The following is a 22,476-nucleotide window of genomic DNA, read 5'->3' on the forward strand; positions in this document are numbered from 1 at the left end:
TTGATTGCTATCAAAGCCATTTAAAATGAACGTAAATAGTCAAAATATTAAGAGGAACAGCTGATCTAAACATGGCAGTGGTGTGTTACTCGCATCAACATCTTTGGGACAGCAGAGGGCACAGTTGTCAGCTTATTTCCTGATTATTTCTTCTCTATGTTGTTGCATTCCTTTGAAGTCTGGTCTCAAATATCTTGGCTGACACTAAAACAGTTTGGCTTGTGTTGCTGGATGCATGTTTGATCAGACAGTGATATGTGTACTGCTGCTGTTTGTCACTGATCCACACCTGGGGCCTATTGCATAAAAGTGGAATAAAGACATCCAGGATGATTGATAAAGCCAGCCTTGACAAAGTCTAGCCTGGGCACTTTGGATTAGTCAGTTGCATAAACGCCAATCCAGTATGTAAAGGGGCTGCTTTGTCAAGCCAGGTGTAAGTAATTCTGTTAAGTGCCAGCCCACAGTTTTCAGAAGTAGACCCAAAGATCGAACACAGATTTACTGATAGAAAAATGGAAAAGACGGCCCATTTTCCCACAATGTTTTGCTAGTTTAAACCGTAAGTGAGGGGGCAGTTCATTTCATACAGGAGATGTATTCTCTGCCAACTGTTCTTGATGTCCCAGCATTGTTTTATGATAAAATAGTTGACAGTGAGCAGTCTGCAGGTGCATCTAAAAAATTGAATATCATGGAAAGTCCATTCAAAAAGTTAAACTTTCATAGATTAATTACACAAAGTGAAATATGTCAGGCCTTTTTTTGGATGATTGATTGATCATGGAATAAAAAATCCAGTATCTCAATATTAGAATGTTACATACAACCAATCAGAAAAAGGATTTATAATACAGAAATGTCGACCTTCTGAAAAGTATGTTTATTCTAGATTAATTTCACTCCATGTGTAATGAATTTCTAGAATATATTTAAGTTTCACTTTTTGAATTCAATTACAGAAAAAAGGAATTTTTCATTGATATTGAATTTTGTTTTAGATGCATCTCGATATAGTGATAAGTACAAATTGAATTTATTTGACCCACACTTGCAACGTCATCTGCCATCGATAATCAATTGTATAAATATAGCCTGCAATATTGAACAGCAATTATTATAATTTATATCATTGCATCTTAATCTAATTATAATTAAGTTAATTATAAATGGTTCAGGTTAAATAAATAAAAAAGAAGAACTATTTAACTAAATGACAATGCAGTCTTTTATGTGGTACCTTAAAACAGGCTAATGAAAATAAAGCAATACGCAGAAGATCATGGAATAACTGTTGAACACCTTGATTTCAGATCGGAGTGACAGCTGACTGAGCCAATCAGGCAACAGAATAAGTTTATCCTTTACGTTTAGCCTGGTCCCGACCAGGCTAAACGTAAAGGATAAATCTCCAGGGTAACTTATGTCCCTCCTCTTTTATGCAACCGGATCATGGCTAACGCAAGCCAAGATAACCGAAATATCCTAGGTTAATCCCTTATCCTAGTTTTATGCAATAGGCCCCTGAACTGAAACTACAGACACACTTCATGACGCCACAGAGGTGGTCACTAGGGGATAAGGGTTTTTTTCCCTCTGCGTTACTGGAAAGTTCTGTAAAATGAGAACAAGAAACTGAGAACCATCCTTTGACCTGTGCACATGAGAAAAAAGAGGATTTTTTTTTTTTTTTAAATCTATTGATATGGGTTCATTTAGTAAGTGTAGAATGAGAATGACGTCATGTGTCCAGGATGCAGCATTACATTTCTAGAAACTGTGAAGAAAGTTCAAATGTGAACACTGCTGTTTCTTGACCACAAACACATAAGGCTGTCTGAAACCACAAACTTGACTCTGACACACACAGACAAACAAAATTGATTCACTCCACAGCATTTCCCTACTTTTTTATTTTCCCATATTTATAAGTGAAAATAGCAACACCCAAACTATCACTATTTTGTCATGTTTGTCATATACATATTTTATGTTTCAGTTTGCTTGTTTGTTTTTTTCAATCGCAAAAATATGTAAATTGCTATGGAGGGTCTAATAAATCTTAGCTTCTATTTTATATAGTTAAATATAAAATAGAAGCTAAGATTTATTAGCTTTATATGTACACCACTTTCACACAATGAGTCTGATATTTTTCATATACATATACATAGAAAGTAAGTGTAAATGTATATTAACAGTGATGTTGTATCCAGACAATAATTAAGATAACAATCAAACAGAGAATGAATGGCTAAAATGTTTAAGTGAAACACTGGCGAATAGGATGACATTTTTAACTTATACAGTAGATTTCATCATGAAATTTGCGAGTAAAACAAAGACCTTAATGAACATTTTGGACATTTTATTTATACTAGTAAGACAGAAGAATCCAAAAATCTCAAAACTGACCAGTGCTTGAAAACACTTTTTTTTGCCTGCTGTGTCTCACCTTTATTAAAAACATTTTAAAAAAGATTAAACTTTTAGGATTTTTCTTTTCAAGAACTCATGCACCAAGACACATTCTACACACATTATGAACTATTTCTTTGTCCTCAGAAATCAGTCATCGTTCCTGACAAGTAACAGAAAGGTAGAATATAAGGTGGTGATGATTGCTATAGGTTAACTGACCAAATGATGAGTCATTATTAATCTGGACCGATTCCAAGATCAGATACAGGTCCTAAAATAAGCCTTTGTGTGGTCACTGTGTTCCTGTTTCAATGACGTTAGATGAAATGTAAAATTATTGGAAGATGGGAAGAAGAACTGGAGTTTCCATCAGGTGTTGTGTGCAGTATATAATCGCCACCACATATGGGCATGACCATATCCAGGAGACAGAGAGAGGAGAAGACTGAACAGCAGACAGGTATGGAGACAATGGAAGCCTTACTGCAATACGTATAGCTTAAACTAAAAGGCAAAGTTACTTTACAGATTAACATTTTAAATTAAATAATACAATAGTGTGAGTGTTTAACGTATCAACATTCTATACCATTTATACAGTAACAAATACAACTCTGAAATATTGCTTTCAATTTGTTAATGTAATCATTTGCTATAACTTAAAACTCTGAAAATAAGTTATTTACCTTTCTGCACATTTTACCGTGTTATGTATATCCATTTCACAGGTACACTATGTAACTTTAGGTGTGTCAGAGAAGTGAACATTTTCTAATGTAGGCTATATTCTTATAACTGAATAAACACATTTTCCTCAGAGGACATTTGGATCCCTGGAACACTGTTTGAAGATAGAAAGCTATCTTAAAAGTTTCTGTTTCACTATTGTTGTTTACAGCAACAGGGCCCAAAGTTTTTTTTTTTTACAAACATTATTCTAGTCTTGTGTTCAGTTCCAGCTGTCATAAAATAACTTATGATTAATGACCATAGAATTATTCAATGCTAAGAATAACATGTAGTGAACTATGTTTTGTAAACTAACTGCAGGCTCTGCAAATATAAACAAATCCCCCTCCCCTGAAACTGCATAGTGCACCTTTAAATGAAGAATCTTTCACTATGGTTTATCTGATCGTTTACGTATGGGACTATGGAGGCCAAGGGAAACTTTTCCGTCCATTATGTTGAGTTGAATGCTCTTGTCCTGTTCCGTTCTATTCAACATATCTCATGTCTTAACAAAGAGGCCTCTAACACGGACAAAAGACTGGTTGACACATGGAACGAAGGTGTAGCCGTCTCAGTTATATTGGTCTTATTAGGGCAGGTTGAATAAGGTGGTGCTAAGTGCCACCGAACTAAATGTGGTCAAATGTTTTTCCCATAAGTCCAGATGCTGAGCTATTTTTTGCATCTGTGTAAACAAGTATCAACCTGTCTCAGAAACTAGATGGAAAAACACACAATCTAAGACATAATATATTTAAACTTAACTTTTTTCTCGCTGTGTTCTTCTTCCTGCCCAGACTCCACCAGACAGCACCACCAACAGCCTCGACCTTATAACTCTTTGAAAACAGTCTAATAGAGACGCTGACTACATCCATGGATAAACTGCAGGCCATGTACAACCAGCAGGGCTTCCTCACCGCGCTGCCGGTGCTGGATGAGACCGAGCTGAGGGAGGCCAGGCGCGCCTTCCATGAGCTGGAGGAGGAATTCGGTGAGTGCACCTGGAAGAAGAGGGAGGAAAAGGGAGAAAGAGAGAGAATACAGAGGTTAAAGGGGACGTTGTACTATTTTAATGTATTATCTAGCAAAATGTGTATAGAAATGAATCAGTTTTTTCTGCTGCTAGCCTAAAAATATTGTACAATCAACTATACATTATGCATGTCTATGCTTGATTATGCTGAAATTGTAGGCTTCTCTTCCTTCACCTTGAAATCTCTTGACTCAGTGTATCAAAGTGCACTGCGTTTCATCACTGCAGATGCATTTGCCAATCACCATTGCATCTTATATGAAAAGTTAGGATGGTCCTCCAGCAGGGAGAAGCACTGTATGTTGTTTATTTAATAAGGCTCTACTGCAAAAACTGCCTTGTTACCTCTGCGCTCTGCTCACATTTAAATATAGCTCTTAGAATGTCAGGTCAGGGGACATTTTAACTTTGATTGTAGCCTCTTTTTCACACTGAAGGTTGTGAAAAAATAGGTTCAAATACTTTACTCTATTACCTCACTTCAAAAATGTAAAAGTTTGCTCTTAATAGTAATTGCTTCTTATATATTATGTGTTTGTATGGTTCCAGGTGAAGAGTACACTCAGTACAGCCTCCACAACGTTCACCTTCAGTATCCCTGGGTGGAGGGCCTCATCAAACACCCTCACATCCTCACAGTGGTCAAAGCCATCCTGGGCCCTGACGTCCTCCTGCTGGACTCCCGCTTCATCTGTAAATACCCAGCGCTGAAACCCGCCATCCAGGAGAATGGAGGAGAAGAAGAACAAGCTAAACCTAATGGAAATGCTGATAAGGATGCACTTCCATATGTGGCCTGGCATCAGGATATGAGGTAGATTTATGCTCGATGGTTTTTTGTGACCCCAAAGGATCCTAGAAGCCAGCACTGCCTTGAAGGCTCTGTTGGGGGCACAAAACACCAAATACTTTGATTTACATGCTGAAAAAAAGAAATCTGAAGGTTTTTGCTGTGCTTTGTCTGACCGTAATGGTTTTGTTCACAGGTATTGGGGTATTGCTGGTGGCCCCGTCCTGACTGTATGGCTGGGTTTAGATGACTCCCTGAAAGAGAATGGCGCCCTGCGAGTCATCCCAGGTACCTTGGCTATACTAATGTATGCTTCTTATGCAAGTGTGTGCCTTTAGCCACAGCTGATACATAGTTGAACTATTTTTTCCTGTAGGTACTCACAGTGCTGGCATGCTGCCCCATCGCCAAGCCATCCGCCCAGGAAACATGCTGTCAGTCAACCAGGAGATCCCAGAGGAGCTGGTGCAGGCTGATGAAGCTGTGTTGTGCCCCCTTTTAGCTGGACAGATGTCTGTGAGTTTATTTAGGTCTTTTGAGAAACGTGAACGGGTTAATGAGTAGGTTTGTGTGGCATACAAATTGAATTAATTCATATTTGTCATGTGTTTAAAAGGTCACCGATTATGCAAAATCCACTTTTTCTTTTCTTGGTTAACATGGGTCCCTGGTGTGACTAGAGACTACCAAAGTATGAGAAAAAACGACCCTCTTTCCAAAATCTCAGTCAGATTTTTTTCCCCTTATGACATTGTGAGTAAAATATAAAGGTTTTTTGGACACTGCACCATAGAAACAGTTTCTAGTAGAAACCCAAATTACAAATTTGAGCAATTGAGTAATATTTGTGACCTTTAACAGATTCATGATGGGTTCCTCGTCCATGCCAGTGATCCCAACACATCCCAGAAGAGGCGCTGTGGCTTTGTGATCCGTTACGTTCCCACCTGTGCATATCCCATACAGGTGAGACAAGCATGACTATAGATTTATTATTATATTATGTGGTGGTTATATTTTTTATCACAGTCAAACTTGCACCGTGTACTGATCCTGAATCTTTCTGTTTTTTCTTGTTAGGATCTTGACCGACCCAGGAAATTTCATGCGACAGCGTTGGCCTGTGGAACTGATGAATTCAATAATTTCTCTAACCAAGCCTCATGAAGACTTAAATTAATTATTTTTCCTCTTGCACACATTTTCGAACTATTTTTTGTTCTATGTTTAGAATAATATAGTTCATCAAAACTATAATAGTACTGTATATTGTATAGTATTGAAATGGTTCAACTGTCATTAAATAAAATAATACTTTTAACAACCTTTAAACATAATCTCTTTTTTTACTTCATACAAGAGGATTTATATATATATATATAGTAAGTAAGTTTAACAGCCCTATGCAGGGACAGAGGTTAATCTCATACATCCTTTTCCAGTTGTCTCCATACTTACGGAAAACCATCCAAAATGTACATCTCTAGGATGATTTTGTTTTTCAGTGGCTGGTGTGATGTAAATACTGTATGTCATGTAGAATGTTTAGTTGTATGTTTAGTTGGTCCTGTGGGTAATTCTGAGTTGAATATGTTCTAATGCTTCAGCAAAGAGAAAACTTAGGGCGTTTTCATCTGGTGATCCTGTATAGCCTCTGACTGCACATACCCCTTTAGTGAACACTACTTTTAAGAAATGTCTGAAACATTAAACTACTACTAGCATCTCCCCTGCAGAACCTCAAACATTACACAAATTCACAGACAAAACCATCATCAACATATACATTCTCAACCTGTCAATCTGTGTTAATGTGCATGTGTGTGGGCGCGCGTGTGTATGTGTGTGTCTTAATGGCTTTTGTGATGTGTAAATTATTTTATAAGTGCAGCCCCTGAGACACCAACGGTACGTACCCTGGTGGTGTAAAGCCTCCATGGAATGAATAACAAAGGTGATGTTTTACCTTGTCTTATGATGGGTTCACTTTACAGTTTTTCACAATTGTTTAAACACATTTTTTGGAACATCAGACACAATGTGCACAATCTGTAACTCATTTACCAACAGCTCAACCAATTCTGCTGAACTCCAAACACATTTCCTGCCTTAGACTCATATTCTCATTCGAAAACACACATTTTTCACAACACTACACACAATTCTCTATATCTTGCACACTCTTCCTGAATTCTCTCTCATGGTATTCACACAGAACACACTGCCAATCAAATTTCTAAACTCAAAAGGCTTTTGTGCAGTTAGCTATAGAAGGGTCAGAGATGAGCTCCTGTTTGCTGTGATTTACAGTAGACTGCACATTTTGGTACAAATACAGTTTTTGCCGAATACTGTAAACACTAAAAGTGACTGCTATGACCACAACCTCTAACTTTTGTAACTATGCCCTAAAGCACCAACCCTACAAACACGATGCTTTGCACTGTGTTTGAAATTCTCCAACACACTTCTTGAAAAAAAATTAAACTAATTGAATACCAATCAGTCTTAACCTTAGCACTACAAATAGTCCCCGGGTGAGCTCAGCTCCTTTCTGAGACAGTAAGAGTCAGGGGAAGAGGAGGAGAGAGAGTGACTGGAGTACCAGGACAAATAAGGCAACAGACGGAGACACATACAACAGGAACACTATAGTGGACCATGTTATAGATTATGGCCTATCAATGAGGGAGCCTGGATAGAGAGTGCAGCCCAACCTGAGTCGCTCCATAATTAGGAGATTTAGACTGGATATCAGGTGATCATTTCCCTGTTGCTTCTCAAAGGATTGAGTGTGATGTTGATGAGGCGATGTGACCAGACACAAACAGGAGGCGGTATCCATAAAAGGATTCATAATCCAACCACCCAATTCCTTACAATGCTGTTTTTTTTTACCATTGTTCCATAATTTTACTGTAATTGTTTCTTAGTTTATGATGACACACTGAATTGCTTGAACTGCAGTCCTACCTATTCATTGTGTTTGTTTGAAATGGCAAAATAAACTATTCTGCAACATGTGTGTTAGCATTTGGCAAAAACCGTAAAGTATTTGTTGTTACTGTAGGTGAAAGTGTATGAACATGCAAAGGCATAATTCTACTGATAAAGCATTCATATAGTGGTTTGCATTTATACTACAGTGTTTTCCATTCTGCACACCAGTGTTCAATGAGTGCTAGAAATGTCTACTCATATGATGTGTGTGTTTGTCATTTGAAAAGAAAACACCATTTAGTGAAGAGTTAACATTGTTTTGAGGGTAAAGTGTGCTTTTGCAAGACAAGTGAAGGATTTTGCATTTTTTGTTTGAGTTTTGAGATTTGTGTTTAGGGTTTTGAAAAAGTGAGGTAGTCTATCAGGAAATGTGTTTAAGCAATTGTGAAAAACTGTAAGAATATTTTGAAATTTCAAGTAATAAAAAATATAATTTGAAATGTTCTCTCTTTTGTTAAACATAGTAACGGATTGTTTTTCGCCTTTGAGACAGCATAAGTCTCGAGGGCGAAAGTCTCGAAAACTTAAAACTGAAACATGTCAATGGGTTTAAAATGATCTGCCCTCTATATACAGTATATGAGTAGATAGATCACAAAACATTCCACAACAAAAATATTCAGGGACATTCATCGTTTCATTTCAACAAAGAAAACAAATGGAATATTGTAAATTGTACGATATCTTTTATTGGAAATCACAAATGAACACATTGAAGCTGAAATGCTATAACTCTGATATTAAACACCATGTTTTATTAGAAACACACTGGCAACAGGTTTTCCAAGTGAATAAATACAAAAAAAACAGTATGTAATCAGCAACTTCTTAAGCCAGTTTCAGGGTCTCCTTGACCATGACTCCTATTCCATCATACACTTTGTGAAAGGGAGCATTGCACATGAACGCAGGGGTGGTCACCAGCTTGTTTTTGACATCGACGTGTGCCTTGTCCACATCCGTGTTGACATGCTTGCAGCCCAGGTCCTTCACAGCACACGCTGTCCCAGCATTGGGCCACCTGAAGAGGAAAAGAAGAGGGGAAGTTAGAAACTGAAGATTGAAGTTGTTGTTTTTAAAATACCCATCAGCATCTGAAAGTGGCAAAACATTTCACTCACATTTGACACTCTTTGTCCTGGCCCACAGTCAGCTCACAGCCAGGCAGGAGCTTGGCAGCGAGGACAGGGGAGATGCAGCACATGCCCAGCGGCTTCCCGGCTTTGTGGAAGGCCTTGATGATCTTCTCCATATCTGGGTTGACGGTGCACTCCTTATTCTTCACTGCCCAGTCACTCAGGTTCTTAGCCACGCCAAAGCCCCCTGGAAGGAGAGCGCACAGTATTTTTTTTTGCATATCACAAAAGTGCTGATCAAAAAACTAAAAAATTAATGTTAACAGTTGAACTCTGTAAGATATGTATCAAAGGGCTAGGCCAGACTAACCTGGGATGATGATGGCATCAAATGCTGAAACATCTAACTTGGCCAGATCAGTCACGTCTCCCCTGGCGATGCGGGCACTTTCCTGCAGGACGTTTCTCTTCTCCTCCGTAGGTTTCCCCTCACAGTGATTTACAACATGCATCTGATCTGTGTTGGGAGCAAACATCTGCACCTGGAATTAAACACAAGCATGGTGATATTAATCTACATCGGACCTTCCAAGGACTGAAAAGGGGTAATATGTATATTTATATGTGACTATCAGATTAATCATTGTAATATGACGATGCAGGAAGCAAAGTAAACTTTGATCTTGTACAGTTCATAAACAGGTCTGCGTAGAGTAAATTGTTTAATTAAATCGTTATATGTAAATTACATTATTTTATACTAATGGTCTTGTTTTCTGTTACAGGTCATTTATAATCATCAGAGGAAAAATTTGACTGTTTCTTGAAAACTTCTGTGTAGTCTCTTTTAAAAATAAACTGGCAGCACCATAGCCATGAAAGTTGCAAAGTCCCACTAAATGGGTCTGGATCCAGATGGTTGACACCAAATTACACATAAATACCTGTTATTCTAAATACCCTGTAATAAGTGTAACTATTTTCTTGCCCCTTACTTTTGCATCAGCCCGACTCAGATGGACGAGGACTGCGGAAGCCTCGTGGATCTCTGTGCCGTCATACACGCCACATCCTGAGAGAATTACTGCAACGCGCTTCACCATGGTTCCTATAATACACACACACACACACACACACACACACACACACACACACACACACACACACACACACACACACACAGAGCAGCACATTACATATTCATAAATACTCTGAATTAACCTATCTACAATAAATAACTTTTCTTTGACATAATTTGGTGCTTATCGCCTTATTTGTTTCCTCAATGTTGAAGAGCACTTCACCTGAGCCACCTGTTTACATTAAAAATTGAAAAGAGCCAGGTGACAGAGGACTTACCAGACGTGTGAATGGTGCCAGGTTACACCGTTCTCTAGGCTACGGTAAGCAGGAGTTACAGGGCGTGGTTGCATGCATAATTATTAGTAAAATGTTTAGCAGTCTTATTAAGTAATTAAACCATTTCCCTAACTCCCTTTGCAATGCTACTTTGCATTTAAACATAACATTATTGTAAACAATAACTTGTTTGTAGCCTACCTCAAATTACATAAGCACAAAGCATCGATTAAAGTTTAGATGGTAAAGCGAGGACAGTTTAGAATATAGATAGATCTCACCTTGTATTAGTGCGTAGATGTCCTGCGGTGCCTGTCTCTGTATGTGTGTGTGCTTAGAGTCGTTCAGTGGAGGTGTGCTGGCTCAACGCAGAAGCGCGGACTCTTTATACTCCTGCCTGCCTCTCTTGTCCCCTCCCACTACCTGTTGCCGAATACGCTGACATCATGCACCTCAACAGGCTTCTGCTTGTGTCCCTTTGAGATGCGTTAAAAAAAACCTTACCGTGCATGATGTCAGCGTTTTTTTTTAACGAACATATTTAGGCCACACATTTAGTGCCGAATATTTGCTGCACATTGCACATTCATCAATTTAAAACTAGACCAAATAGGCTAAACACTGGGAAAAAAAGAGAAAAGATTTGTTTAGAACCATAGCCTACCACAAAAGCTACACAAATGCCCTGATCTGTGTCATTTGCATTTAACTCGTTAGGATTTGTGTTAATTGTAATTAGAAAATAGGGTAGGCTATAAATGTTTTTTCGCAATCAGCTTAATTAAATCTCTAGGCATATGATACTGGATCAAAATGTATTTAAGTTCTCACTTGGTTCACTCTATAGACACAGTCTTTGCGGCGGAGGCACTTGCGGGTTTTCCCCCGTAAGATGGAGCTTCTCTTGTATTGTTTCTTTCTTTAGAAAGGTGCAGCTTCTCCTCTCAGGTTTCAGTTTCTCCTGCGTGCTGACGTCACACACAAGTATAAAAAGCAGCGTCGCGTCCGCTGTGCTCCACTTGTGCTATGGCTCAGCCTCACTCATTGCATGTCTCCGTGGGCATACTGGGCATCTCAGGCGGTAAGCTGTCATTTTATTCAGATTTTATTTTATTTTATATAGTACTAGTGCAGTGCCCGTAGGAAGCAGTTAAACAAAGAAAGATATTAGACTACATTTGGCTGCTATCATTGATGGCAAATTTTTACACTGTTGAAGGTTATTATCAGTAACTTACTTTGTAGAAGTTGGCTATAGAGTAGGGCAACATTCCTTAATGTATTGTGTAAAGATAACTACAAACTAATTCCATGTGTTTTGTTAATTGAAATGAAACTGAAAATGTTATTAATTATGTGTTGAAGCCTAAAGAAGAATCGAGCTGTACAGGTGTTACCTATACAACCTGTAAATCAGTAAATGGCTGCACTGTGTATAAAAGGAGGCTATGCTGCACGCCAAGACAACATTGTCAACTCCATTACCATTACTGTTAGGTATTTTAAAGATAAGACAGAGTTTGGATAACTGTCAATTAACGTCAACGTGTCAGTAGTCAGCTGTGTGTGTGTGTGTGGGGGGGGGGGGGGGGGGGGACCTTTCATTCATGCAGGTTTGTGGGCCACACATACAGTAAAACATATAATGTCAATTAATCGCTACAAATAAATGGTACTTAAGGTAGTGCTAACTCAATAGATATAGTACTGCTAAATGGAATAAACTTGTCAGACGCATTCCTTTCTTCTTCACTTTTAATCGCATCATTATAACAATTGTTGTTCTTACATATTTTGGACACATTCTTATGATTCAACAATGTTGTTGGAATCATCACAAAACAGAACTACTGTACATGTGGGACAGTTTGAGCCTGTTTCAGTCAGTGAGAGAAATTGCACTGCCTTGATTTTGCTATTTCAGCATAGTTTGGCTCATCAGTTGTAAGGCCAATCCTGAGACACTCATGCAGCTTCATGAACCAGCCTCATAGGCATGTGTAAAACTGATTTACTGCATTCGTTTTATTTATCATATTACAACGTGTATTACACACGCGAACCAGATTTGCAGACAACAATTTTCCTTAAAAAAAAAACCACGGGCCGCTAGTTGAATAGGCCTGGACTACACCTTTAGTGTTTTATTATATCATGTCTTGTAACCCCGTGTGGGATGGGCCACCTGTGTTGCATGACACAAAAACAAACCTTTCATTCATGCATCCATACGTGGTTGCTTGTTTGTTTTTGTCGTGATAAAAGGCAAAATGATACAGTGTTTAAAGCAAAAGGTTTATTTCAAAATAGCAAGGGTTCCTCCGGAGGGGTCACTAGTGGCCATATACACGAGGGTATCTTGCTAAGAGTGACGCAGTTTCCTTAAAATCATCACATATTTAAGGAACATTTGCTCCCCAGGGGGGGAAGACGTCTAAATTACATTACGGTGGGGTTGGAGGAGAGACAGGCTGAGAGGCAGACAGTTCAAATATACATAATGAATAATAATAATGGATTGGATTTATATATCGCTTTTCAAGGCACTCAAAGACGCTTTACAGGGTTCCAGGTTCCATTCATTCACACACAGTCATACTGGTGGTGGTAAACTACCATAGTAGCCACAGCTGCCCTGGGGCAGACTGACGGAAGCGTGGCTGCCATTCAGCACCTACGGCCCCTCCAACCACCACCTCAAACATACAGCAGTCATACACATTCACACGAGGCAAGGTGGGTGAAGTGTCTTGCCCAAGGACACAACAACCATGACACAGGTGGCAGAGCGGGGATCGAACCGCCAACCCTTGGATCATTGGCCAACCCACTTAACCACCTGAGCCACGGTCACCCACATACATTGAAATTGTAAACATGTGAGGGGCAGGCAGACCAGAGAAACCGCAGGGGGCTGTCTGCATGGACAGTGTGTTTATTCAGATGTATAGTCAGGCTGGCTAGTTTCCCCCTACAGTTTGTTTTTGGTGAGTTACTAACAGGTGGCACAATATAACTGAATTATTCTGAATTCTAGGCTCTCTCCTGCTCTTGGTGAACAGTTATGCCAGCTCACCCGAAAAAGACTTCATCCCCCATACTGCACTGGGGATTCTGCTCCTCATCATTGCAGCCCTCTTAGCTTATGCAGGTTAGTTTTGATCAATACTTGGTGCATTTTTTGTTCAAATCATTAATGTGTTCTAGTGTGAGTTAAATCCCTGATCCTAATCTCCCTATTAACTCTCCTATGTTTACTCCTTTTGTCTGTCAGGTATCCGCCGCAGTCTGTCCCATGCTCAGCTCTTTTCCTCTCTGTGCCTGACGGTCTCGGCCCTATGGTGTGGCTCTGGTCTGGTGTACATCCTGGCTGGGCAGGGGGTGCTGCAGCCCACACAGTTGAGATTCTCCCTGGTGCCCGGCCTGGCTGCATTTACCTTAGCCCTGCTCGTCTTGGGCATCGTCGCAGTCGTAGTAAAGAAAGCAGTTCTTTTTCTAATAGCTTTTGGCATTAGCTTAGCATGTGCCCATCAAATCGCCGGTTTGTCGGCTGTGGGTTTTGGTCAGTCTGCCACCGCTGCCAACTACCTGATGGTGTGTCTGGTGGGTGTTTACTTTGGGTCTGGACGCCTGCTGTCCATCATGACTAGCGGTCAAGTTGAGCTTCCAGGCACGGGCCTGAAGTCTAAGCAGAAAAGAGATCAGAGCCAGGGCTGTAGTGATCTAGTGTCTGTAGGGCTGGTGATGAACCTGCTGTCTGCCTCTGTGTTAGCCTGTCCTCTGTTAGGTGTGGTTACCCAGCTCTCTGTGGGTCACGTCCCCTGGCTGTGGACGGCCGGAGTCTTCCAGCTCGCCATGTGTGTCCTCTTCTACCGAGCCCTGGACACCCTAGCTGCCACTTTTTACGCCTTCACTGCTTTACTGAAATTTGCAGAGGGCTACAGCGCTCTTCTGTCGTTCTACTCAATTCAGCCTTTCTCCCCTGTTCCCTTCCCTGCCGTCTTCGCTGTGCTTTTCTCCATCCTGGCTCTGTTCAGCTGTCAGAAGAGCCTGCTAGATGGCCTCTACCAGTTATTCTACGTGGCCTATTGTATCGCCATTGCTGCCCAGCCTAGAGGCTTCTTCCAAGGAGGCACACAGGGCGTACAGGGAGCCATATTTGTAGTCTCCGCCGGCATGCTTTTAGTTACCACATTCAATATGGTGTCCGCTACAAAGATTCCCACAGGGCAGGGCTATTTCAAGGCAATGGTAACCCGGATGCGGGGCCTTACTCTCAGAGCCCATGATAAAGAACTACACGCCCCTCACCTGGGCTACTCCAAGTACGCAGACGCAGAGGTGTTAGGCCACGCCTGTAGTGTGCTGGCCGCTTTTGCCGTCACAGCCACGATTGGCGACGCTAATCCTTTGTCTGTGCTGGTTCTGCCCTGGGTGGTGGTGGCTGGAGGGGCACTGCAGCTGCTGTGTGGCTCAGTAGCGTTTGCTCGTGGTAAAACCTTCGAGAGCACTGTGTTTATTCTCTATGGGGGGATGTGGACAGTGTGGGGGTTGACACGTTATGGCGGCCTGTATGCTGACACCAGGGGCTTTAATGTGGCCGTGGGGATCATTAGTTTCATGCTGTTTAACGGTTTAGTGACAGTCGCAGCGCTGTTTGTAAATGTGGCCTGGTTCGTTTATGCCCTCACCTTCCAGCTCATCCTTATTAGCTTCCTGCTGGATGCATTAGGGGCACTGCCTTTTGGTTATGACATTGGAGTCACCATCATCTTTGGTCTGGTCAGTTTTTATTGTTTCTTGGCGCACATTTTCAATGGTACCTTCCAGTCCCCCCAGATCCCCCTAGGAAAACCCTTAGTCAAGCTGAGTGGGGTCGGAGGAGGTGCAGATATATGTCCGCATCCAACAGCCCGCAAGGCAACATCGGTCCAACAGATTGCAGGTGAGAATTTGTTAGAAATCAATGTTGGTTTTAAAAATATATATATTTTTCATGGGCTGCTACTTGATAGGGTTGTGAATTGAAAATGATAATTCAGAGGATAAATTGAGTCAAAATTATTTAATTTAAATTCAAAAACCCGGCAATCAAGGCAAATAGCCTTTAGTGACATCTAAAGGAGCTGAGGTTGCACTTCACTACCCATTTAAAAAAGATTTTCGGAGCTGACAATACGATACAGATATCACAAAAAAAAAGTACATTTTTTTGCACAGCCCTACTAATGTTCTTCTTCTTCTTCTTCCGTATACAGAAATCATGAAAAATGGTGGCATATGCGGCATGCCAACTGACACCGTCTATGTGCTGGTTGCAGCTTGCAACAGGCCTGACGCGGTCGTCAAAGCTTACAAGTGAGCCTCACTATTCATGTGTTTGCCCTCATCTACACTCAACAAAAATATAAACGCAACACTTTTGTTTTTGCTCCCATTTTTCATGAGATGGACTTAAAGATCTAAAATTCATTCCAGATACACAATATTACCATTTCTCTCAAACATTGTTCACAAATCTGTCTAAATGTGTGATAGTGAGCACTCCTGCTTTGCTGAGATAATCCATCCCACCTCACAGGTGTGCCACATCAAGATGCTGATCTGACATCATGATTAGTGCACAGTCGTGCCATAGACTGTCCACAATAAAAGGCCACCCTGAAATGTGCAGTTTTGTCTCACAGCAAAATGCCACAGATGCCACAAGCATTGAGGGAGCGTGCAATTGGCATGCTGACAGCAGGAATGTCAACCAGATCTGTTGCTCGTGCATTGAATGTTCATTTCTCCACCATAAGCCGTCTCCAAAGGCGTTTCAGAGAATATGGCAGTACATCCAACCGGCCTCACAACCACAGACCACGTGTAACCACACCAGCCCAGGACCTCCACATCCAGCAGGTTCACCTCCAAGATCGTCTGAGACCAGCCACTGAGACAGCTGCTGAAACAATTGGTTTGCATAATCAAACAATTTCTGCACAAACTGTCAGAAACCGTCTCAGGGAAGCTCAACTGCATGCTCGTCGTCCTCATCGGGGTCTTGACCTGACTCCAGCTCGTCGCCGTAACAGACTTGAGTGGGCAAATTCTCACATTCGATGGCGTCTGGCACGTTGGAGAGGTGTTCTCTTCACGGATGAATCTCGGTTTACATTGTTCAGGGCAGATGGCAGACAGCGTGTGTGGCGTCGTGTGGGTGAGCGCTTTGCTGATGTCAATGTTGTGGATCGAGTGGCCCATGGTGGTGGTGGGGTTATGGTATGGGCAGGCATCTGTTATGGACGAAGAACACAGGTGCATTTTATTGATGGCATTTTGAATGCACAGAGATACCGTGATGAGATCCTGAGGCCCATTGTTGTGCCATACATCCATGAACATCACCTCACGTTTCAGCAAGATAATGCACAGCCCCATGTTGCAAGGATCTGTACACAATTCTTGGAAGCTGAAAATGTCCCAGTTCTTGCATGGCCAGCATACTCACCGGACATGTCACCCATTGAGCATGTTTGGGATGTGCTTGACCGGCGTATACGACAGCGTGCACCACTTCCCACTAATATCCAGCAACTTCGCACAGCCATTGAAGAGGAGTGGACCAACATTCCACAGGCCACAATTGACAATCTGATAAACTCTATGCGAAGAAGATGTGTTGCACTGCATGAGGCAAATGGTGGTCACACCAGATACTGACTGGTTCTGAGTCCCCAGACCCCCAATAAAGCAAAAAAATGCACATTTCAAAGTGGCCTTTTATTGTGGACAGTCTAAGGCACGACTGTGCACTAATCATGATGTCAGATCAGCATCTTGATGTGGCACACCTGTGAGGTGGGATGGATTATCTCAGCAAAGCAGAAGTGCTCACTATCACACATTTAGACAGATTTGTGAACAATGTTTGAGAGAAATGGTAATATTATGTATCTGGAATGAATTTTAGATCTTTAAGTCCATCTCATGAAAAATGGGAGCAAAAACAAAAGTGTTGCGTTTATATTTTTGTTGAGTGTACTGTACATTCACTTATTGGTTCAATCTCATTCTCTACTCTCTCATTGCTTTGTGTGACCTCAGGGCGAAGAAGCAGGCTGAGGACCGACCCATGTCCCTATGGATCTCCTCCATCAAGCAGCTGGAGCCTGTGAGACACCTGCTGAGCCCTCTGCTCCTGGACTTCATGGAGGCTGCATGGCCCTCCTCAATCAGCATGGTTATACCCAGAGGTGGGCATACATTTGTGGATTCAAGTTTGTATGTGTTCCATTGTGTGTACCATTGTCTCGTGTTGCATGGCTTTTGGATTTCATTGGTTTCTCGTCCTAAACACACAGGCACGTGGTTGGACAGCTTTGGTTTGGGAGATGCTGCCAAACACATTGGAACTCCACAAAGCATTGCAATAAGAATCCCAGACTGTTCCGTGGCCACGCACCTCATTAATCTGGTAAGGGCTGTGGAAAGTAAACACTTCAATTCTTATGGTGAGTGAAGCCATTTTGTAAATATAACAACTTTCTCTCTTCCAGGTGGGGCCCATTGCTGTGACCTCAGCCAACCCTACGGGCGAGGCAGACACAACTCACCACAACCAAGTGTATGCCAAGCTGGGCGACAAGGTGAGGACAATGGCAATGGATTTTTTTTACATTTATTTATTTTTTTTGCAGAAAATGACATGTGCCTTTTGCTTTTGTTAGGTGGAAGGAGTGTTATGTGACGGACCCTCTCCAGAGAACATTGCGTCCACTGTGGTCGACTGCACCAAGATCGAGACGGGGCACATTGGTTTCTTCAGAGTGGGGCTCATTCCTAAGTCTAAGGTAATATAAATGCCACTTCTCGTTCTATTCATTGGAAATAAACATATTAAGTCTGGTATACGCTTAAACTAGTATCTACTGCTTTTGTTTGTGTGTGCTCTGAAGGTTCTTCAAATCTTCGAGGAGGTCCAGCAGCAGCGCAGGCAGGGCCAGACCAATCCTGCTTTTGAACATGATTTGTCTGATACGCAAAGGGACGAAGGTTTAGGAGAAGACGACTAGGGCCCGACCGATATATAGGCCGATTATAGCACATATCGGCAAAATGGCCGCAGATTTTTTGCCGATTTTTTTTTTTTTTTAATTATTATTATTTTTTTATTTTTTTCAGCAATCATGTTGAGTGAGATGCATTGCTGCCCGGGGGTAGCCTTATAGCATATTAACAGCAGCAGCAGGGGTGTTGTAATACATTGGATTAATTCACACTTGACAGTTCCCCCTGACACCAATAGCAGAATCATTTGTCATCTCTTGACTGTTAATAGTAGTTGATATTAATATAGTTATTATATAGAATTTATATAGTGCTTTATTGGAGGTCATTCAAAGACACTTTACATCAAACATATAGAAAATCATACTTATAGAAAAAGAAAACAAAATACAGACAAATTAAAGATAAGGTTTGGAGTGGAGTCCGGTGTAATTATGCTTTCTTAAAGAGGTGAGTTTTGAGTTGAATTTTAAATGAGTTTATTTAGTCTGAGATGCTGATGTTTGGAGGGAGGGAGTTCCAGAGGGTTGGGTGCAGTTACATAAAATGCTCAATGTCTGAGTTTAAAAATGCGTCATTTCACTTTAGACATATTTGTAACACTTTATTTTTTTTTTGATAATGCATATTTCAATAAATAAAAAGTTCCTGTACCCCTATTGACAGTAACAAGTATTTAGATATATTTAAGGGTTCAAAAAAGTAAAAATGTTTCAATATATATTTATGGGATTTAAAAATAAAAAATAAAATCGGCCGATTTAATTGTTATCGTAATTTTTCTCAGAAAATAATCGGCATCGGCACCCAAAAATCCATATCGGTCGGGCCCTAAAGACGACACAACAGGGTCAGAGAGAGCAACGGGAAACTCCACACTGTCCACAGTTTCACCTGAACAAAGTCCAGTCCTCAGAAATGGATCATAGAATCAATGCAATGCGTCAAAGATTTCAGTCGTACACTGAGTTATCATTAAACAGAAAATCAATCATGGGTTGCACACTACTGTTTAAGGAGGCATCAAGTACATTCACACAAAGGAGAAGCCCTAAAAGCTGCTCATCTCCTGGTGATTTATTGTGGCCCAACTGATGATTTTATCCAAATGTATATAGCAAACATTATATTGATCTACAATGTCTATATAATATATGCACACAAACTCACAAATCACTTGTTATATGACTAATTGCATTTTTTTTATTTATGTTTTGTGATATGTAATGTATTAAAATTGTTATTTATATTGTCTGGATCGTTGCCTGGGAGTTCTAGAATTTAAATAAATGTACTGTGTATACTTTTGATGATTACATATGAATTACAATACTTCACAAAAGCAGCTGCTATGTATATAATACTGTTTTGATATATTATTGAAGGGTGTAAGGGGCTATTTTTGTATACATTTAAATGAGTAGCTGCATATGGACACGTAGCCAAGTTATTTTTATTTAATGAACAGTCATCACAATGTGCTTGAAGAATTCGTACCTGAATGAGATTAAGCCCATTAAAATCAAGACACTCTTTCATATTTTTTAATCACTTCAAATGTATGGGAAAGGCTAAATAAATGTTAATTAAAACTTGTAATAAACAAGAAAGCATGTGATCAAAATGCGTATGCTTATGTTTATAAAATGATGTCTGCTGAGTATTTCTCATTTTAGTTAAAAAGCATTTTGGAAAAATACCTGATATTTGCAAAATACCATTAGTAAAAAACTAAAAGGGTGCAGTATTATTAATACTACTTAATAGCACCGTAAGATGTGTGATTGATTATTACTGTTAAATGCACGCATGGAGACAATCAGTGGCGTGCACAGGTAGACCTGATTTTTTTTTTTTACAATGTATGTGGCCCATGTCGACATTATCATATATAAATGCTCAACGATTAAAAACGTTTGACAATAATGCCCCAATAAATATGCCCCCCCCCCCCCCCCCTCCTCCGCACACACTTCCTTTGTCAACGTGAACGCGCAGAGTGGACACTAACGGAGGCGCGTTGCCGCAGCTGCTGCACACACACACCTACTCCCCGGCCTGCCCTGCCCCACCAGCGAGGTAACACATACATTGAATGGAGTCAAGAGTGTATTGTTTGCCCCCTAAGCCTCAGTTGCCAAGCTATAACTTGCATTTATTTGTCTCTGTTATAAAGTAGCCTCTATCATGCAGCGCCACACAGCTGAGCATACATTAGCCGACTGTCCTGCTTAACAAGCTAGCCCCCCCCCCAAAAAAATAGATATGACGTGATGAACACAACTAATGTCGGCGGAGTTTGTCATTGGTACAGCATGTGAATCTATCAGTAGTATGCTGAATATTTAGTGTTGTTTAGGTTTACTTTAGGCTATATAATTAACACATGCAGTAATTTATTTGCTAAATGACAAACAGGCAATTCCCAATTGCCTGCAGAAAAAGTATCCTTGTGCCTTGTTGTAATGTAACCAAGCAGTCATATTTTATATGGTTGGTCTCTTTTATTTACAAATTGCAGTATAATGCCTAGAAAGGAGAGGTTAAAAAAGGAAAAAGAAAGGGAGCTACAGCATGCAGCCCAGGGGAGCAGCTCTCTGCTCTCCTGGATGAAAGCATCCACCAGCAGCAAGGAGGAAGATGAAGATCAGAGTCAAGACCAGAGTCATGTTATCTGTTCAGGGCCTTTTAAAGCTCAGATTTTAATGTTGAACTGTTCCTCAAATGTTATTGAAATATCTTAAAAGCTGTCCACACATTTTATTTTAACTACGCAAAGTGGGTTGGTGGTACTAAATCAGTCATGACGCTATATAAGCTAATTATATTGTTTTGTCCCAACCATAAGTTATTTCTATGTTACAAGACTTGCAGTAATCTTGTATTTACCTTAATAGGATATTATTAGTACGGAGATCAGGGGCCTAACGAAGACTTCAAAGAGAATTCGGGATAAGGGATTATTTAAAAAAATCCGAAACTGACTGTTTTTTTTCTTTCTGCTTTTTGGCAATTCTGTGTCTCCAAATTATTCCAGAAAATAGTACTAAATAGCCCACATTGACACAGGTGATTTAGCCTTAGCTTTCTTCTCAAAGTGCACCAGATTGATGAATTTTACTTTAAAAGGTTCAAATTTTTCTTCCGGGGGAGCATTCCCCTGGATCCCCCTAGAACAGGGGTGCCCACTGTTTTTCAGCTTGTGAGCTACTTTGAAAATGACCAAGTCAAAGTGAGCTACCACCTACTATTAGGGGTCAAAAGTCCCGGTTCGGTACGTACCTCGGTTTTTAAGTCACGGTTCTGTTCTGTACGGTACGGTTCTCAGTTAAGAGGAATTGTGTGCAGAATTGCAGCCTAAAGGTATTTTCCAGTATAGAAAAGAAAAAACTGCTGCATACAACCAAAGTCTCCAATAAATAAAATACTTCTTAAATAAAAGTGAAAGTTCTGCACCGCAAACCAAACAAGCCTGTACATATTTATTTAAACATATTGAAAATGAATGTACAATATAAGTTGGTGTACCTTGCATAACTGCATGAACCTAGGGATGCACCGATCCACTATTTTTAGTTCTGATCCGATTCCGATATCTGGGTTTTGGATATCGGTCGATACCGATACTGTCCGATACAATATTGTGCTGCCTTGTTAATCAGTTGTATGTTTCCTGTGTTGGCACCTCCTACTGGTGAGTTTGTGTAGTGGAGATTCAGGTCATGTGACCAGAAGTTACATCATCAGTTACTATGAGGCAGTCCTCCATCTTAGATATGAGAGAGAGGAAGCACATGTTCATATCCATTATCATCCAGGCGTTCACGTCCGAGAGAGAATCGTTGGTATGTGTTATCAATCTTTTGGGTCATCTATTATTTATATTGAGTTATATTTTGTAGATCGAAGCATGTTTAAGGTGTTTATTAACGGACACGGGAAGTGGTGTTTTCACATGTCACATTATGTTTAGCAATATCTTAACACTTTGGATTTAATATAGATACAAT

The 22,476-nt window shown here is 40.4% G+C and overlaps 3 protein-coding genes across 4 annotated transcripts; 2 read left to right on the forward strand and 1 right to left on the reverse strand.

The window, feature by feature from the left end:
- Positions 1–4,029: 4,029 nt before the first annotated feature.
- LOC307256888 (L-threonyl-[L-threonyl-carrier protein] 4-chlorinase) lies at positions 4,030–6,146 on the forward strand (the record flags this gene model as incomplete). Its single annotated transcript, XM_080036004.1, has 6 exons — positions 4,030–4,147; positions 4,739–5,003; positions 5,176–5,267; positions 5,356–5,495; positions 5,841–5,945; positions 6,060–6,146. The coding sequence occupies 6 exons, from the start codon at positions 4,030–4,032 to the stop codon at positions 6,144–6,146; spliced, it is 807 nt and encodes a 268-aa protein (XP_079892130.1).
- Positions 6,147–8,654: 2,508 nt separating this feature from the next.
- On the reverse strand, positions 8,655–10,810 carry LOC307256396 (glutamine amidotransferase-like class 1 domain-containing protein 3, mitochondrial). The gene is made up of 5 exons (XM_080035326.1): positions 10,696–10,810; positions 10,051–10,163; positions 9,426–9,597; positions 9,101–9,302; positions 8,655–9,000 (listed from the first exon to the last, which is right to left on the reverse strand). Exons 2-5 carry the CDS (start codon positions 10,156–10,158, stop codon positions 8,808–8,810), a joined length of 675 nt encoding a protein of 224 aa, XP_079891452.1. The 5' UTR covers positions 10,159–10,163; positions 10,696–10,810; the 3' UTR covers positions 8,655–8,807.
- Positions 10,811–11,440: 630 nt separating this feature from the next.
- LOC307256302 (uncharacterized protein) lies at positions 11,441–19,987 on the forward strand (the record flags this gene model as incomplete). 2 transcript variants are annotated; one of them, XR_013845057.1, is made up of 10 exons in its annotated part: positions 11,441–11,495; positions 13,452–13,565; positions 13,689–15,359; positions 15,673–15,772; positions 17,504–17,652; positions 17,761–17,873; positions 17,956–18,045; positions 18,127–18,249; positions 18,355–18,916; positions 19,254–19,987. XR_013845057.1 is itself a non-coding variant. In XM_080035218.1 (9 exons), the coding sequence occupies 9 exons, from the start codon at positions 11,441–11,443 to the stop codon at positions 18,469–18,471; spliced, it is 2,532 nt and encodes an 843-aa protein (XP_079891344.1). In that variant the 3' UTR covers positions 18,472–19,987. The 2 variants fall into 2 exon arrangements, 1 of the variants encoding a protein (XP_079891344.1); XM_080035218.1 differs by having other exon boundaries at positions 18,355–19,987.
- Positions 19,988–22,476: the final 2,489 nt, after the last annotated feature.

The sequence above is a fragment of the Ammodytes marinus genome, assembly GCF_949987685.1.
Source record: "Ammodytes marinus genome assembly, chromosome: 10".
Lineage (NCBI taxonomy): Eukaryota > Metazoa > Chordata > Actinopteri > Uranoscopiformes > Ammodytidae > Ammodytes > Ammodytes marinus.

Coding starts and splice junctions, on each gene's coding strand:
- LOC307256396 (XM_080035326.1), bottom strand. CDS start 10,158: ATGGTGAAGCGCGTTGCAGTAATTCTCTCAGGATGTGGCGTGTATGAC. Junction 9,303..9,425: donor TGATGCCATCATCATCCCAG/GTTAGTCTGGCC, acceptor CTCTCCTTCCAG/GGGGCTTTGGCGTGGCTAAG. Junction 9,001..9,100: donor CAGGACAAAGAGTGTCAAAT/GTGAGTGAAATG, acceptor TTTCCTCTTCAG/GTGGCCCAATGCTGGGACAG.